General features: G+C 34.0%; 1 protein-coding gene across 1 annotated transcript; it reads left to right on the plus strand.

Annotated features, from left to right (window-relative positions):
- The first annotated feature begins 558 nt into the window (after positions 1 to 558).
- On the plus strand, positions 559 to 8008 carry LOC145669920 (uncharacterized). The gene is made up of 3 exons (XM_081738260.1): positions 559 to 1379; positions 1905 to 3297; positions 7619 to 8008. The coding sequence occupies exons 1-3, from the start codon at positions 559 to 561 to the stop codon at positions 8006 to 8008; spliced, it is 2604 nt and encodes an 867-aa protein (XP_081594386.1).
- Positions 8009 to 19442: the final 11434 nt, after the last annotated feature.

Below are 19442 nucleotides of genomic sequence, written 5' to 3' on the forward strand. Positions count from 1 at the left end.
GAACATATTTCAACTGCCAGATCAGCAGCGCGGTACAACACTCTCGATCCCCATATTAACAAGAATGATGACTTCACTCTCTCCGAGCACAGTTTCCCTCCATTAGTTCAAGCTGTGACTAAAAAGAGTGCTGCTACCCTTCAAATTGCGGAACCCATAGGTGCTTTACAGCCTGATGACGTTAGTCTTGGCCCAGTTTTTACAAATGACAATCAAATGCAAGTATGTATGACTGTATCTGTTGACAAACCATCAGACGATACTATACCTTCTGTTGTGAAAGCAGACGAAGATGGTACTGTTTTAGCTGACAAGAACCATGATATTGCGGACCGAGACGAAGGAATGAGCTTACCAGAGACAGAAGGAATAAACGATGACTTAAACACGGAGAGCACATCACCTGAGATTTTGAATGAGAGTAGAAACAAGAAGAAAAGACGAAAAATTAGTCAAATTGAAAGAACAGACAAGCAAAGTGTACAGACATAGTTTTTGACGTCATAACATACATTTTCAGCAATTTGTGCAGTTTAATAGTTATTTATGTTCACTTGAATGCCATATGTTACTAGGTGCATTTCACTAAATATTAACAAACTACAATCTGAAGTAAAACAGTCCCTATTCAAACAGTTTGTTTATGAACATGATGTAGACTTCCTGTGTCTTCAGGAGGTTACGACTGATGATTTTTCATATATTTTTGGCTATACTAGTTATGTAAATCTTGGGGAGAAGAACTTTGGTACTGCGATCTTAGTTAAAGATGGCATTCATATTTCCGATATTAAAATGTTAGTTGATGGTCGTGGTATTGCTTTATATTGGGATCAAACTGTTATTGTAAATATATATGCTCCGAGTGGGCATCAAAACAGGGAAGCTCGAGAAATGTTTTATATTGCCGACATTTTATATCTGTTTACAGGCACTTTCAGTAACATGATTTTAATAGGTGATACTAATTGTCACCTTCGACCACAAGACTGTCAGGGTGTGCCTTCGTATAGTGCAGCATTACAACTCCTCATCGATCAATTCCATTTAGTTGATTGTGCTATTCAGTGTAAACGAGATCAGCTATTTACATATCTCAGGAATAATGCTGGTTCTAGAATAGATAGGTGCTATGTTAATCGTACTATCATTTCACAATTAGTTGATTATAATGTCTACGCTGTGCCCTTCACAGATCATTCTGCAATTAAACTAGAGCTTGCCATTGGAAAGCCCTTTGTCTCTTATGGAAAATGTTATTGGAAAATGAATGCCCAGCTCTTACAACGCCAAGAATTCAATGAGTTGTTTTCTGAAGAATGGAAATTATGGGTTCAATACAAGCAGCGATATTCCACAACAACCCAGTGGTGGCAAACGTATGTTCAGAAAAATATAAAATGGTTTTGTATACAATATGCTCGGGAAATACAAAATACAGATAAATATACTATGGATTATTATATGAAATGTTTAGCTGAAACAACCAAACTTTCTCACGGTAATACTGAGATTTCCTACAGGGATGGGAAATATTTCAAACGTAAAATATTACAGCTACAATGTAAGAAAATTGAAAAACTTCGAACTTCATGTCGAAATACTGATATTTTACCTGACGAAAAGTTAACATTATACCAGTTGATTAAACACCGTGCAAGAAGACAGAAGCAATTGATTACAAAACTGGAAACTGATTCCGGCAATGTACTATCATCACAGGCTGACATTTCCTTATGCATATATGAACATTTCAAAAATTTATTTGACAAAGAATTTACAACAGATCTAACTCATCTTGTAGACATTTCTGACGCGACGCAAGTTACACCTGCAGCTAATGATATGTTAATGGATTTGTATACAGAGAAAGAAATATGGGAAGTTATTAAAAATCTTAAAAGAAACAAGACGCCAGGATTAGATGGTTTAATAGCAGAATTTTACCAGAAATTTTTTGGCACCATTGGAGCAGAATTCACTCATATGGTGAATGAAATTCTTTTCGGTAACGTTAGTCATCCGAATTTCTCCCAAGGTGTCATTATTCTAATTCCAAAAACTAGATATTCACGTAAAATTAAAGATTATCGTCCATTATCTATGCTTTGTGTGGATTACAAAATCATTGCTAAATGCTTAGCCAATAGGCTAATGAAGGTTATACCCTCTATATTACATCCAATGCAAGCTGGATTTAATGATCGGAACATGATTGAATTGCTGATGGATTTAAGAGACACAGTGTCATATTTGGATTACAGCAGAAAACCACATGGAATATTATCAGTAGATTTTCAAGGTGCTTTTGATTTAGTAAATCGTGATTATTTATATCACGTGATGAGTAATATTGGGTTTCGAATGGAAGTCATACAACAAGTCAAAGCATTATATACTATGGCGAGATCCAAAGTGCAGGTTAATGGATATTTTACTCCATCCTTTGCTGTTAAACGATCAGTGAGACAAGGATGTCCATTATCCATGATCCTTTTTAATATATATATGATGCCTTTGCTTTATACACTTGAAGTAAACATATCTGGTATACAATTTGCTGATTTACAATTTAAACTTTTTTCCTATGCAGAAGATTTAACTGTCTTTGTTAAAGATACAATTGAGTTGGATAGTGTCATTGCTACTATTCATGCCTTTGCAAAATATAGTGGTGCACAACTTAATATGGAGAAAACAAAATTACTTAAATTTGGAAACTGGAATAATGAACATAATATATCGATCTCTCAAGTTGACAATCTCAAGATCTTAGGAATCTGGGTTTGTAGGTCTGTACATGAAATGATTACTTACAACTGGAATGTGATTATTCAAAACATCAAAGTTACGTGCTACAACTGGAAAGATCGTAATTTCTGTTTAGAGGAAAGAGTTTGGATTTCTAATACATATATAGCTGCGAAAATTTGGTTCGTTGCCCAACTCTTGCCCTTGCCATTACGTTGTAGTAGGCAAATTCAGACTGCACTTTATTGGTTTGTGTGGAAAGGGTCCATCTTTAAAACTCCTATGTATGTAGTAACTCAACCCAAATCTAATGGAGGATTGAATTTAGTTGATGTTCACATTAAGTGTAAAGTTTTGTATTTCCTTAAATGGTTCTACATTCTTCATTCAGACAAATCGTTATTTGTGAAAGTATGGAGTTTATACTGGATCGAGAAAACAGGGACTGTAGCACCTCTTAACCTCACAGTGATTCCCTCCTGTGTCAGATACATTCAGGACAATATTTTTGAAAGTGGTTATAATGTTCTCGATCCAAGTGTACCAGTAAGATTTAGTGTCAAAAATATGTATCAATCCTTACAACTCACACAGACAGTGATGTACAGAAGTCTCAAGTTTCATCCACATCACAATTGGAATCAGATTTGGGAAAATATAAATAATACAATTCTTAACGCCAAACAACGATCTCTTTGGTATAAAGTAGTGCATGATTTGGTACCAACAAAAAGCAGACTACACAAGATTAATCTCACTCAATCCCCAAATTGTGTGTCTTGCTCTCAACTTGATAACCTTCAACATAGACTAAGAACTTGCAGTCTAATTAGTCCCATCTGGCTCCTTCTCGGAACTATTTTACGAATTATATGTCGTTGCAGTATTGATACGTTTTCGCCAGACTTTATGTTATTTCCAGATTTTAAATACTTTCCATCACAAAAACACAATGCAGTAATTTGGCTTTGTGGAATTACGATACAATATCTTTTGACAAATCAGGAATATACAGTGGACAGTTACAAATATCATGTTTTCAAAGAAAAATGGAAATTTTCTCCCAGTGTACGGCAAAAGAACTTTGGCAATTTTCTTGTTGTTTTAAATGAACAATTAACACCATGATGTACTGGTCCATAGTTTTTTTTTTTTAATCTTATTCTATGAGGCCTGTTTTGAAATGTATAATTTCCTGTTACCTGTATACTATATTTGTGTTAAATAAATAAATAAATAAATAAATAAAAAGTGGTAGAGCGTTCACCTGTGGTGCTTGGGGTTCCTGGTTCGATCCCAGCTTGCGCCATATACGATTTTTTGATTGACGAACATCGTGTGCATGGTTTTTCTCGGGGTTTTCCTGTTTCATCCTGTTTTTTTCATTTAACCATTCAATTCAAATCTCACCATCACCGTCTCTCTCAGCCTAGGTGCATAGCCTAATTGTGGTTTTAATCTTCCAAAGTTAAAGAGAAATATAGCATTTAACATTGGTAATTCTATACACTATAAGCACCTACTACATGGGTATGGTCTTGACTACGAGACTCAAGCATTTGTTGGAAATTTTTTGCTCATAAAATTAATATCGAAATAACATTTTCATGACATTGGCAAAAATTTAGTACCAAATTTCACACAATTAAATCCCCACGTTAAGCGGGTTTGCATATTCAGGCTCCTAACTATGAAAACATTTACGATCACTCCAACCCCAATCATTTCACATATTAAACCTGTTGTATATAAGTTATTAGGACATAAAATTGAATATAATTTATACGAAAAAGACTTTTATGCATTGCAAGAGTTGTAACGTCCAAATATTCACCACAAACTTATAGTCGTATCGACATAAACAAAAATAAAAAAAAAGTGTGGAGCAGGAAACCACTTTATATAAGAGTCAAAAGAGATTCAGTGAAGACATACGAACTGGTCGATCGGTTTGGGTCACTACCCTATCAATCGGAAGTTTATGTGTTCAAACCCTGTAGGAAGTATTCGCTTTGGTTTGTTTTTCTTAAAAGTGAGTTCCCACTTTCATCAGAAGATTGAGAACATTTCTTTGAATAAATCTTTGGCAACTACTTTTTTTCTCAAATTCGATTAGAAGCGAACATTATATGAATGGCAAATCTAAAATCCATAGCTGAGAACAAAATATTAAGTATATTCAAAATTTCATTATTATCCTTTGATTTGTAATGAAAAACTAATTATAAGCATTGACGATTTCAGAAAATTCTCCCCGGGGGATAATCAATATATGAATGAGAGAAAATTAATAAAACATTATTAGTCCACTTTGAGCATGATCGAAGATAACTTATGTCGACAAGGTCTCAAATTCTACGACAGGTCATGCTCTGAAATCATCACCGTTTGAAAGTTTTCTTAACAAATAGAATATTACATTTATTTCTCGTTCTACGTTTTGAAATGGAAAAATCATAATTTTAAAGTGAATTATAATACGATAAGCATAAAGATTTATAGAACTAATGAAGTAAATATTCTTGTGTAAGTTATCGATTTCTAATCGGATTAAAACTCGAATATTCGTTTGTATCGCACTTTAAGTAAATCATCTCTCTATATATCATCTCAGATACCATACGTTCGGTGAATCAGTTGACTTAAAGAAAAGGAAAAAGTGTTGAAGTCACTTGTCTGTAAATTGTAAAGAACTCTTAAAGGTTACTTCCAATCCCACAAAACTAACATTTTTCTTTTACCTGTTCTCAAAGTTTCTCTTTGTATTTCTATCGGATTTGATTAAATAGAACTTCGAATAAAGACTACGTTAAATTTTATTGAATAAGCCTGAAATTCTGATTTTAAGATATGGCTATGATGTTATTATTATTATTATTATTATTATTATTATTATTATTATTATTACTATTATTATTATTATTATTATTATTATTATTATTATTATTATTATTATTATTATTATTATTTTAAGTACGAAGTTTCAAATCAAGCAATGTAGTATTTACGTAAACTAAATGCTAATTTATTTGATAATATTCACTAGTTCACTACAAATTTGCGAGGTTTTGCTTTGGGAAATGAAGCGTATGCAGCATTGAATAGTAAAAGTATTACAATAAGAATATATTATTAAAAATATTGATTAAGTAATTGGAGTTAAACATGCTTTCCAGTAAGAATTATATAGAGAGATGATTTACTTTAAAGTGCGATGCAAACGAATATTCGAGTTTTAATCCGATTAGAAATCGATAACTTACACAAGAATATTTACTTTATTAGTTCTATAAATCTTTATCTTATCGTATTATAATTCACTTTAAAATTATGATTTTTCCATTTCAAAACGTAGAACGAGAAATAAATGTAATATTCTATTTGTTAAGAAAACTTTCAAACGGTGATGATTTCAGAGCATGACCTGTCGTAGAATTTGAGACCTTGTCGACATAAGTTATCTTCGATCATGCTCAAAGTGGACTAATAATGTTTTATTAGTTTTCTCTCATTCATATATTGATTATCCCCCGGGGAGAATTTTCTGAAATCGTCAATGCTTATAATTAGTTTTTCATTACAAATCAAAGGATAATAATGAAATATTGAACATACTTAATGTTTTGTTCTCAGCTATGGATTTTAGATTTGCCATTCATATAATGTTCGCTTCTAATCGAATTTGAGAAAAAAAGTAGTTGCCAAAGATTTATTCAAAGAAATGTTTTCAATCTTCTGATGAAAGTGGGAACTCACTTTTAAGAAAAAAACAAACCAATGCGAATACTTCCTACAGGGTTTGAACGCATAAACTTCCGATTGATAGTCTAGTGACCCAAACCGATCGACCAGTTCGTATGTCTTCACTGAGCCTCTTTTGGCTCTTATATAAAGTGGTTTCCTGCTCCACACATTTTTTTTTTATGTCGATACGACTATAAGTTTGTGGTGAATATTTGGACGTTACAACTCTTGCAATGCATGAAAGTCTTTTTCGTATAAATTATATTCAATTTTATGTCCTAAAAACTTATATACAACAGGTTTAATACGTGGAGTGATCGGGGTTGGAGTTATCGTAAATGTTTTCATAGTTAAGAGCCTGAATATGCAAACCCGCTTAACGTGGGGATTTAATTGTGTGAAATTTGGTACGTCAAACATGATGAAATAGAAGAACGCTTTATCGGTTTCATAAAGCTATCAGATTTGAGTGCAAAATCACTTGCGAGTAAAGCTTTGGAACATCTTGATACTGTAGGCTTAGACCCAAAGAAATGCATTGACCAATCCTATGATGGTGCATCGGTAATGTCAGGATGTGCTAATGGTGTACAGAACGTATTTCGTCACAAAGTTAAAAATCCATGTGTTTATATCCATTGTTATGCACATAGATTAAATTTAGTGCTAGTAGACGTTTCTAAAAGACATGATGTGGTTGGTGATGCTTTAGGTTGGTTAGGTTAGGATAGGTTTGTTAGAAGCCATCGGTGTCCACGTTACATCACGAAAAATTTATTGAAGTGCAGAATAAACTTTATCCTGAAGAGCGAGTTCTAGAAGTGCCACATGTTGGGTATGTAAATACAAGGGCATCGTGTATTTCATAAAACGCTTTGCATCAGTTAAAACAGCCCTTGAGTATTTTTCAACTCAACAAACAAAAGAGAAGCTGCAGAGGCGCGAGGACTATTGAAACAGTTCCGTGACTTTAAAGTGATGTTTGTGCTACAAATACTTAACGATATTTTGGCCCTTAAAATGGTACTTCGTTGACTTCAGCAGCGCAAAACGATTAGTTAATGGACTGATTTTTTCGTTGCAAGATAAACGTAATGATGATTATTTTTCTATCATTTGGAAGAAAATGTGGGAGCTATTCAGATCTTTTGATCTTCAAGTTGATGCTAGCTTAAGAATTCAAAGTATATCAAAGAAATTGGATGATTATGTAGTCACAGCATCGATTTCCAACGTAAGAAGAGACCAATCTACACCTTTGGCTGAAGAATATAAAAGGGTCTTGTTTCAAGTGCTTGATAATATGACCAGTGAACTGAAGCGCAGATTTCCTGAAAATGATTTTGTATATGATGCTATAGACGCATGCAATCCTAAAAGTGGTTCCTTCCTTAATCCATCTTTCATTCAGATCTTCGCGGAGAAGTACAAGGACTTTTCCCAGGATATTAACAAATTAAAATCGGAACTGGATTTGGCTAAGAGTGTGTTTGCTAACGACAGTAAACTGTAAAGCGTAGGTGTCATGGAGTTTTTCGTTCAGCTACAAACTATGGAATTGGCTTTTCCTGAATTGTTGACGTTTCTAAGGATTATCTTAACACTTCCTGTGTCATCTGCATCTGCTGAGCGCAGTTTCTCTGTTATGAAGCGCGTAAAGCAATATTTGAGATCTAAAATGTCAGCGAAAAGACTTTCCAATCTTGCTCTCATATCAATTGAGACGGAGTTAAGTGGAACATTCTTTCAGGATCCATCTGGGGTAGTGGATTAGTTTGCGAATATTGGAAACCGTAGAATCAATCTTTAGTTACTGATTGCTCATAATATAAATACATTATAAATATAAAGTAAATATAATATAATATAAATATAAATACATAATATTTCTTTGGTTATAAATATTATTAGGTTTGCTTTTATTTTATTTCTAAAAAACAAAGTAATATTCCATTGTTAGGCTCTACTTTAGAGTAATCACAAAATTAATATTTTCAACAGGATTTCTTTCTTCTAAGCTTCCGATCAGGATAAAACTTGCTTAATTTATTGTCATTCAGTGGTAAAAATAACATAGCGTTTACTGTTTTAAATTGAGAAAAATGTTTTACATTTGTAAAAATATAATGTTAGGTTTATTTGAATTTATTTTGTGCAATAATTATTATACAGCACTACCTAGAATGTAAACTTTGTTTTATGAATTTTCATTGAAACGTATTGCAAACATTACATATATCCAATGTTTATTTGAATATTAAAATGTTCACTCTTTTGCTTCAACTAATTACTGTTTTCTATTTCTTACACTGAAAAAGGTTTTAAACGTACATATTTGTATTTTCTTCATAGATATACCTGAGGAGAATTAATAAGCAATTTAAAAAAATGACTAATGTGTTTGTTGAGTCATTGTCTGAAAAGAGCTTACGGAAAAACGCATTGGACGGAATGGTGGGAAAGCAAAAGAGGAAAGAAAGATAATGTAGATTATGGACAGCAGGACAGCATCAAAATAGAAACACTTTATATTACACACCCACCCACACACCCACCCACCCACCCACACACACACATACACACACACTCTGTGAGTGTGTTGCCCCCCCTCACTCCCATTCCATTTTAAATTTCCCAGTTATTGTTGGCTGAATTGGAATGAGGCTTCATGTACTGTTCGTCGACGCAAACTGTGTTCTAGTTTTAACTTTTTCTATGAGTTGGCAGTCCTGTGAATGGTGACTTGTGCTTTCGGTTCACCGAACAAAAGAGGTGCAATATGGTCATGATAATAAAAAATATAGTCCCTTAAATTCGAATGCCATCGTGTAATGTTTTTGCTGTTTTTAACATTTTAATTATTTCGTTTTAATGGTAAACCTATTTAACGCCCTCTGATATGTGTATTTCTCATGAAGGATATTTATTATGAATATTTATAAAATCTTTTCTGGCGTGCTCAGCGTAAACATACTGACGCTGAGGCAAAAAAGCCGCGAAAGGTACTCTAAGTGGTTATGGCGGTTTGAATGGTTCTGCTACAGTGACGCCCGAGAAGAATATCGAAGTTTTCCCTCGCAATTGTTCAAGATTTAATAAGTTTGATAATGAGAAGAATAAGCTAAATCTGCGCAGGTATATAAATATAAAATTAACACAAAATCTATGTTCGTATGCCAAGACAGCGTATAATATGTGAAATCATGTAAGCAACGAGGCATGAGTAAGGAACCAATACAAGTAAAAGGGTGAATTTCACTTGGAATTGAAAAGTGATAACTTCCACGGAAGCTAAATAATGACTATCCAACGAACAACAAGAAGCATAGAGAAATCTTATTCGTAAGAATGACTACATGATTCCCCCCCCCCAAAATCCATCAATTTATAGTGTAAAGTGTGATACAGAAATAGCGTGTGTTTAATACTAGTGCATTGCGTGATATAAATTTTAGCCGGCATTCGTAGTGCGTCATCTTCTTTAAAGAAAGAAAGAAAAAATAAAAATATATAATAATTTCTTCGCATAAATTCCACATTAATAAAGTTTTGGGCTCATGGTGTGTTGGTACATGTTAAATAAATCACTAACAAAATGTTGTAATGTTGTAAACGTAAGTATTATAAACCTGTGTTAAGCGAATAAAATTTACATACTATCTATTTCTTTATGTGCAATTACCTTTACAGTATTTCTGCACAATCACTACTGAAATGCTGGATGTTATGTCTAATGACTTGCACTTATTCCGCTGATACCAGCAGGCGTGGCAAGGATGGTGGGCACTCGCAGTCGCAACCTCAATGAAATAGTATTTTGGTTCGAGATCCAACTTGGAGGTTTTGCGCACTGTCCTTTATAGTTTTGTCATTTGTATTGCGAATGTCCTTTACACGCCAACTACTAAAATCAATCACAGGTAAGGCGAACCGAACAGGAATTGTATCGAGCGGAGTTAGAAGAATTGGTTATCCCGATTGGGATCAGGTAAGGATCAGATTCTGCAGGTCGCAAAAATGGTTAGCTCGAACAGGAACCAGACCCTTCCGGTCATAAGAATGGCGCTCCGAAACAGGAACAGAACACCTTCACCGTACATGCAAGAGGTAGTGATTCATGTGTAGAAACGTAAAGGTGTAAGTTTCTGACTCGTATTTAGAATTTTTACATAATTGTAAAAAAATGGATGAAAGTAATGTTAAGTTAGTGCTGGAGGCACTTAAAGCAAATAAAGAGGAACTCATTGAACAAAATAATATGGTACGGGAGTTATTAGAAAATAAAATAGAAAAAGTTAATGAGTCTTTAGAAAGCAAAATTGTTGAGATCAATGATTCTTTAGAAAATAAGATGTTAGAAATATCAGAGGCAACAAAAAAACAGATTGACGATAAACTTGTGGTGCAATTAGAAATATTCAGAAAAGAATGCGTAGGTAGATATGAGCAAATATCGAAAGAAATAGACGAGAAATGTGAGAAGGTAAATGATAAATGTGAGAAAATATGGGGGAAAACACTTCAGAATTATCAAGAACTTGAGAACATTACGGTCGATTTGGGTAAATGTGAAGAAAAGGCGGACCGAGCTTTTGAGAAAATTGAAACAATCGAGGGGTCAGTAAATAAAATTGAAGGTAATTTAGAAAATAAAGAAAAAATGCTAGTGGGATTAAGTGATACGACCCACAAGTTAGAAAGAAATGTCGCAGTATTGCATAGTAGGGTTGATACTCTGTCACAGAACACTATCCCTCACGGTATTGATTTAATTAACATGAACCAAAATATTGCTTTAATAGGTGACAGGTTGTCAAGTTTAAAAATTAAGGTAGATGAAACCCAAACGAAGTTAATCTCATTAGCGGAGAACGCTAGCAGAGAAGGTAGTGAACGTAATTGGCGTCCATTAAGTATGTCGGGTGACGATAGGAGTAGCCATAAGTTAAAGTATAGTAGTAAGGAAGAAACTAGTAGTGCCAACCAAACAGATTGTAGTTCGTCAACAGCAAGTGAGACAACAAAACTAAAGAAACGTATTAAAGTAAGAAAATCAGATAGGGGTGACGTAAAAAGGGCTAAACGACGAATATTGCGTCACGGTGACATCGAAATGTTCCCGAAGTTTTCTGGTTTAGAAGATGATGAGTCACCAACTTAGTTTTTAGAGCAGTTTAAGATTGCAGCGCACGCTGTAGACGTACCTGAATCCCAATATTTAGATGTATTAGGGTTTATTTTTACCGGTAACGCTCGTGAGTGGTACAAGTCAAAATTAGGTACATTTCGTTCATTTAAAGATTTCACTAAAGAATTTAAAGCTCAATTTGGTTCTGAACAAGTCATCGCAAGTAAACTTTCAGTGTTGCAATCGCAAGCGTTCAACCCAAAAACTGATGGTACTGTTACTGATTTCGTTCACAAAAGGTTCAATAAGATACGAGGTTTATCACCTAATATACCAGATACTTTCATTGTGAATACAGTTAAACAGTTGATCCCTATTTCTTACCGACGACAATTAGCGTTGTACCCAAATTTAGATTTCAGTTCATTTTTAACAGCCATACAAAATCTTGAAGCACTGTATTATGACAGCAGAAATACCAACGATAGAAATAACTTTCATGGTAGAACTGTACGTGTCAATCAGGTAGATGAAGTGCAAGGGAATTACGAGAATTTTAATAAAAGGGGAAATTATAGTAATGAAAACCGCAAAAATTCAGGTAGGGGTAAGTTTGACGGACCCAAAAGAAAGGGAACTCCGAACAAGAGAAAGTTCCATTGGAACAAAGCTAAGAATAATTATAGAAGGAATAATGATCGCAATGAAGGTCAGGGTAATAATTGTAGTAATTACGAAGATGATCACGAGTATGAAAATTCAAATCAAAACGAAAGAGTGAGCTTTGTAAATAGTAACCATGATGAAGGTATGAACCGAACACAGCCAATGTCCACATATACTCAATCTGCACCACAATTTCCGTATTATAGTCCGAGAGTTATGTTTCCTCAAAACAAAGATCAAACTTTAAACTAAATATGCTCTCCAACGCGAGTGCGGTTGGCAGAGTTGGTAATGTAAATTGTAATTTTGGTACTGAAAGTCAAAATGCACTCAAATATGATCCGCAATGCGAGTTTGTTGTAATTGGAAAGAACGTAGTGAATGTTGTAAGTTGGGACACTGATTCATCTGAAAGTAGTGATGAAGAACAGAAATTTAATAGTCAAGCTAGGTCAGCTGAAATAAAAGTACAGATTTTGAATCAACCAGTAGTAGCCTTGTGTGACTCTGGGGCTTCAGTTAGTATTTTGTCTTTAGAGACATGGAAACGTATAGCATCGATCATCTCCCATCCTCACTTGCGACCAGCTCCACATATTCTGTTGGTGGATTTTTCAGGTAAGAAAAAGAAACAGGTGCAAGGTGAAACAATATTGTGTATTGAAATAGGGAAGGTTAGTTTTGACGTACGTGTGCTAGTTGTCTCTGACTTGAATACTGAATGCTTATTGGGTAGAAATTTTCTCACACAATCCAAGGCGAAGATAGATTTTGGTGATAATTCTATTACGGTTGAAAAGGAAGGAGAAATCGTTAACGTACCTATGCTAGGTGGTCAAGCTGACAACACGAAAGTTACAAAAATCCTGACTAAAGGTGATGTACAGAAAAGGGTAAATTTTGTATCTCAAGTTGGTATTGATACTAAAATGAATGCTACTAACGACAGTGATGATGAATCAGAAATTTTATTTGAGATTGGAAAAGTAAATGTAGAGTGTCCCATAGTAAATAATCTGGTAAGTGAAAAACAAAAACTAGAAAAGGAATGGGTTAATCATGTTGTTCTTTCTGATCAAGCTTATAATAAAATTCGTAATTCTTGTAGTAATGAAAAGGAAATGAAAGTGTTAAATTTAGAAGTTGCTAATGAAGATAAATTTTTGTTTGATTACTATTCACAGCAAATGTCAGAAATAGATTGTGAGATCGAAAAATCGCATTGTAAATCGTTAGATAGAGCTGCAGTTTGTAATACATTTGATAGTAAAATAGAAAGTGAATTTGTTCCAATTTCAGAAATACGGGAAAAGGTTAGGGAAGCTCAATTGTCTGACTTTGAGAAAAAGAGATCGTTCAAATTGTTGTTAAAACATAGGAAAATATTTAAAAATATTCCCGGGCGTTGTACCAAATTTGAATATGAAATTGAGGTAGACATTGATCAACCTTTGGTTAAAAGGCAATATACATTACCATATAAATTCAAAGAACATATTGATTTGCAAATCGATGAGTGGTTACAATGTGGCGTAATAGAATCTTGTGTGTCAATCCATTCACACCCAATCTTTTGCGTGCCAAAGAAAAACACTAGTAAAATGCGAGTAGTAGTTGATTTAACTGTTTTGAACAAGCATGTAAAAATAAAACAATTAAAGGTAAATAAAATTGATGATCTGTTGTTAAAGTTTCAGGGTGCTAAGTACGTATCAAATATTGATTTAGTAGGAAGTTATACGCAAGTTCCAATTTCTGAAAATTGTAGAAATTACACAGCCTTCTCGTGGAATGGCAAAATGTATAGATTTACATCTATCCCTTTTGGATACGCAAATGGAGGCGTAGGATTAATGGCTTGTCTTTTGGTTGTCTTAGGTTATGCATTGTTTGATAAATTAGTTACGTATATCGATGACATTTCTGTACCAACATTTTCTTTTGATGAACAGTTAGAAATTTTAAACCTATTGTTTACAAAATTAGAAGAAGCCAATATGACTGTAAGTTTAAAGAAATCCTCATTTTGCAATACGAGTTTTCAATTTCTTGGTTTCGTAGTCACACCTGAAGGCGTGAAAAAGGATCCGTCGTATGTAGAAACAATTCGAACATTGCCTCGTCCGAAAAATGTAAAGGAACTTAAGCGAGTGTTAGGTTTGTTCGAGTGGTGTTCAAAATTTGTGTATCATTTCGCTCATTTAGCCAATCCATTGTTTGAACTTCTGAAAAAGGATAAAAAATGGGTTTGGACTGACGAATGTGAGCAAAGTTTTGCTCAGTTAAAAGAATCGTTAGCTGAAGAAGTGCTGTTAAATCATCCGCTGTTAGATCACGATTTTTGTTTAGTGACAGACAGTTCCTTGGTAGCAGTGGGAAGTATATTATTCCAAGAAGTTAACGGTGAAAAACACATACTTGGTTTTTACAGTAAAACTTTGAATAGTGCACAGCGAAATTTTACTATCACAGAATTAGAGGCGTACGCAATCGTCACAGCCGTACGTAAATGGGAACATTTATTATATGGCCATCATGTGAAAGTTTACACAGACCATAACTCATTAGTGTTTTTGAATAAAATTCGCCATTGGAACTCTGTTTGGCTCGGTGGAGTCTTGAACTACAGGGATTTGATTTAGAAATAATGCACATTTCAGGGAGTGAAAATGTAGCCAGTGATGCATTATCCAGGATAGTTTTAGCCCCTCCTAGTGAATTTCTGGATATAAATAATTTAGAAGTACTTCCATCGTTCTTTAGAAATCTCACACCAGGAGAATTAACCGAAAAACAAAAGGAACATCCTGAGTATAGTAGAATTATTAAATTCCTAGAGAAACCAAACGATCCCTACAGCAAGATGCAAAATAGAAATGTAGAGAAATTCTACAAGTTGGAAAATGGTATTTTGTTGTATAAGAACTTTCACTTTCCCAATAATTGGAGAATTTGCATCCCACCATCTTTAGTGAATTTGGTAATTGAAGAAATGCATAATAACCGTGGCCATTTCGGGTGCGAAAGAACTGTAAGTTTCATCAGCGAGATTTGTTATTGGAAATCTATGCGGCGAGACGTGATGAACTATATTAATGATTGTCTCGAGTGTAAACGAACTAAAGTCGATACTCGATCCCCGGCGAGACCTTTAGAAACCATACAGGTGAAAGGCCCCAGGAGATTAATTTCGATTGACATTATCGGACCTCTTGTGCCATCTCCCTCGAAGTGTAAATTTATACTTTCAGTTTTGGATGTTTTTACCCGTTACCTTGTTCTTTATCCGATTCGGAACGCTACTACAAAGTGCGTAGTTAAATGTTTGGAATCTTTATATTTTGTGCACTTGGGAATACCTTCAGCTATATTGGCGGACAATGGTAGTTGTTTTATCTCTAAAAACTTCAAACAGAAAATGGAAGAATATGGTGTTAAGATATTTTATTCAACGCCCTACCATCCGGCGTCGAACGCGGTGGAGAGAATCCATCGGGAGACGAACAGGTTGTTCAGACTATTTTGTAAAGATGATCATGGGTCTTGGGAGAAATTTATACCACAAGTTGTTGTGTTGTTGAACTATTCTATATCTAGTAGTCTTGGCGCGAGTCCACCCAGTTTACATTTGAATATTCAGGCTGAAAAACCTATCTTCGTAAATTTTGGCATTTTTACGAATGATACGAACGAAAACGATAATGAAAGTTGGGACAATAAATTGGTAATGGCAGATTTTAAAAGAAAAGAAGTGATCCGAAAGCGAAATGAAAGGTATAACTCACAACAGGAGAGTAAACACAAAATACAGGTGAATGATCTGGTTTTCTTGAAACAAACAAACTTAAGTTCCGCAACAGACAAGAAAATTTCAAAATTCTTCAATGTGTTTAAAGGACCCTATCTTTGTGGTAACAAACCATTCAATTCAGAAAAGGTGTTCGAATTGTTAGATCCTTTAACTGGTAAATCAATTGGTTCACATTCAGTGGATAGACTCAAGGTGTGGAAACCTACGAAACAAACTCGTAAAATTTGGTTAAATCTCGCAGTAAAACATAGTTCTCAAAAGTACCATGATATGATTTCAAATGAATTTAAAAATTCAGATCTAGAAAGTAGTGTTGAAACTGTTCTTTGCAATGCATTAACCACAACACCAGTATGTTTATCTCAATGTGTTCAATCCAGAAGTAATAACCAACGCATACATAAAATCTTGGAAAAATTGTTGGATATTGATAAGTATTTGAATTTTCTGTACTGTAAAAATTTATGTTCATCTGATGTGTTGGAATTTGCGTTACTAAATTTGCAGAATCCTTATGTGACACTGAATGAGCGAGTAGAAGAAATGTAAAAAAAAAGTCGTTTCATATGATATATGCAGGCATCTGTGACCCGCTATGCGACTTCCAGATGGCTGTTGATATTTCCTTTCCAAAGTAATGGTAAAACCAGCAAAAAATATGCCAAGTCATGGAGATAAGGTCCCCCCTCCCCCTTTATATATTTTGGGTAACATCATATTTATGTAACGCTCGAAGTAAGCTATTTTGGTAAATCCCATGCTTTAGTATTTTAAAATTTTAACCTTATATTCTATCATTCGGCCTTATCTCGGGGTGGTAGAACAAATAATTTATTGTGGGTAGGTATCTTTAGAATTTAGCCAGGCAGATCCTGTCGAGTGATCAGAGAGAGTCATAACTGAATTATTACGTAGTAAAAATTTAGCTGTGAATCTTAAAGGCGCCGATAAATTTTATTAAATCTCGACAAAAACGTATATTACTCAATATTGTGTAAAAATAAAGTTCTTAACATGTAGTATGTTTTGAAAATTTATTTACTAATGAGAGAACTCATTACGTATATTCATGTCACTGTAATATTGCACTAAATTTGAAAATTAATTTGTAAGTTAATATAGTGTTGTTTAAATGCTGAAATTTAAATGTTTGAATGATAAAAGTTGCACATTATTAGGAGTTATTTTGAAAATTAGTTATAAGAAATATATTCATAAAAAGGTTATTTTTGCATTTCATGTGTCATTTTTCCCAAAATATTGAAAATTTCATATGTTTAGTACGATAAGAATATTTAGTGTAAGATGTAATAATACGAGTCAGATACTTGTACAAAAAAATTGAAAATTTTATGATTTAAGTAATAGTGTAAGAAATATATTGGTTTGATGTTAATAAACAGAATATGAATAGTATATAATATAAAATGAAAATATAATAGATAATCAATATTATTCAACTTATATTGAAATATTGTCTTATGAAAACAAATGTAATTTTATATTTTTTCACATACACACACACAAAAAAAAGCCCATTTAAAGTAAATAGCCCATAAAATAAAAAGCCCATCTACGTCTGTGTAAAGTATTAGTGAACCATAATAAATAAATTGTTAGTAAAAAAAAGAAGAGGAATAATAGCCGGAAAATAAATTTAAGAAGAGGAAACTCAAGATTCCAGGATTCTGATAATCTTCAAAGAAGATCATCGTCCCTATCGCACGCCATCTGTGAGTGTGTTGCCCCCCCTCACTCCCATTCCATTTTAAATTTCCCAGTTATTGTTGGCTGAATTGGAATGAGGCTTCATGTACTGTTCGTCGACGCAAACTGTGTTCTAGTTTTAACTTTTTCTATGAGTTGGCAGTCCTGTGAATGGTGACTTGTGCTTTCGGTTCACCGAACAAAAGAGGTGCAATATGGTCATGATAATAAAAAATATAGTCCCTTAAATTCGAATGCCATCGTGTAATGTTTTTGCTGTTTTTAACATTTTAATTATTTCGTTTTAATGGTAAACCTATTTAACGCCCTCTGATATGTGTATTTCTCATGAAGGATATTTATTATGAATATTTATAAAATCTTTTCTGGCGTGCTCAGCGTAAACATACTGACGCTGAGGCAAAAAAGCCGCGAAAGGTACTCTAAGTGGTTATGGCGGTTTGAATGGTTCTGCTACAGTGACGCCCGAGAAGAATATCGAAGTTTTCCCTCGCAATTGTTCAAGATTTAATAAGTTTGATAATGAGAAGAATAAGCTAAATCTGCGCAGGTATATAAATATAAAATTAACACAAAATCTATGTTCGTATGCCAAGACAGCGTATAATATGTGAAATCATGTAAGCAACGAGGCATGAGTAAGGAACCAATACAAGTAAAAGGGTGAATTTCACTTGGAATTGAAAAGTGATAACTTCCACGGAAGCTAAATAATGACTATCCAACGAACAACAAGAAGCATAGAGAAATCTTATTCGTAAGAATGACTACATGATTCCCCCCCCCAAAATCCATCAATTTATAGTGTAAAGTGTGATACAGAAATAGCGTGTGTTTAATACTAGTGCATTGCGTGATATAAATTTTAGCCGGCATTCGTAGTGCGTCATCTTCTTTAAAGAAAGAAAGAAAAAATAAAAATATATAATAATTTCTTCGCATAAATTCCACATTAATAAAGTTTTGGGCTCATGGTGTGTTGGTACATGTTAAATAAATCACTAACAAAATGTTGTAATGTTGTAAACGTAAGTATTATAAACCTGTGTTAAGCGAATAAAATTTACATACTATCTATTTCTTTATGTGCAATTACCTTTACAGTATTTCTGCACAATCACTACTGAAATGCTGGATGTTATGTCTAATGACTTGCACTTATTCCGCTGATACCAGCAGGCGTGGCAAGGATGGTGGGCACTCGCAGTCGCAACCTCAATGAAATAGTATTTTGGTTCGAGATCCAACTTGGAGGTTTGCGCACTGTCCTTTATAGTTTTGTCATTTGTATTGCGAATGTCCTTTACACGCCAACTACTAAAATCAATCACAGGTAAGGCGAACCGAACAGGAATTGTATCGAGCGGAGTTAGAAAATTGGTTATCCCGAATGGGATCAGGTAAGGATCAGATTCTGCAGGTCGGAAAAATGGTTAGCTCGAACAGGAACCAGACCCTTCCGGTCATAACACACACACACACACACACACACACACACATATATATATATATATATATATATATATATATATATATATATATATATATATATATATATATAAATTCGATATTGAGAGCTGCCCCCCAGTTTTTTCTTCTAGAACCGCCACTGGC

Source organism: Thermobia domestica, chromosome 14, assembly GCF_964235325.1.
Source record: "Thermobia domestica chromosome 14, izTheDome1.hap1.1, whole genome shotgun sequence".
Lineage (NCBI taxonomy): Eukaryota > Metazoa > Arthropoda > Insecta > Zygentoma > Lepismatidae > Thermobia > Thermobia domestica.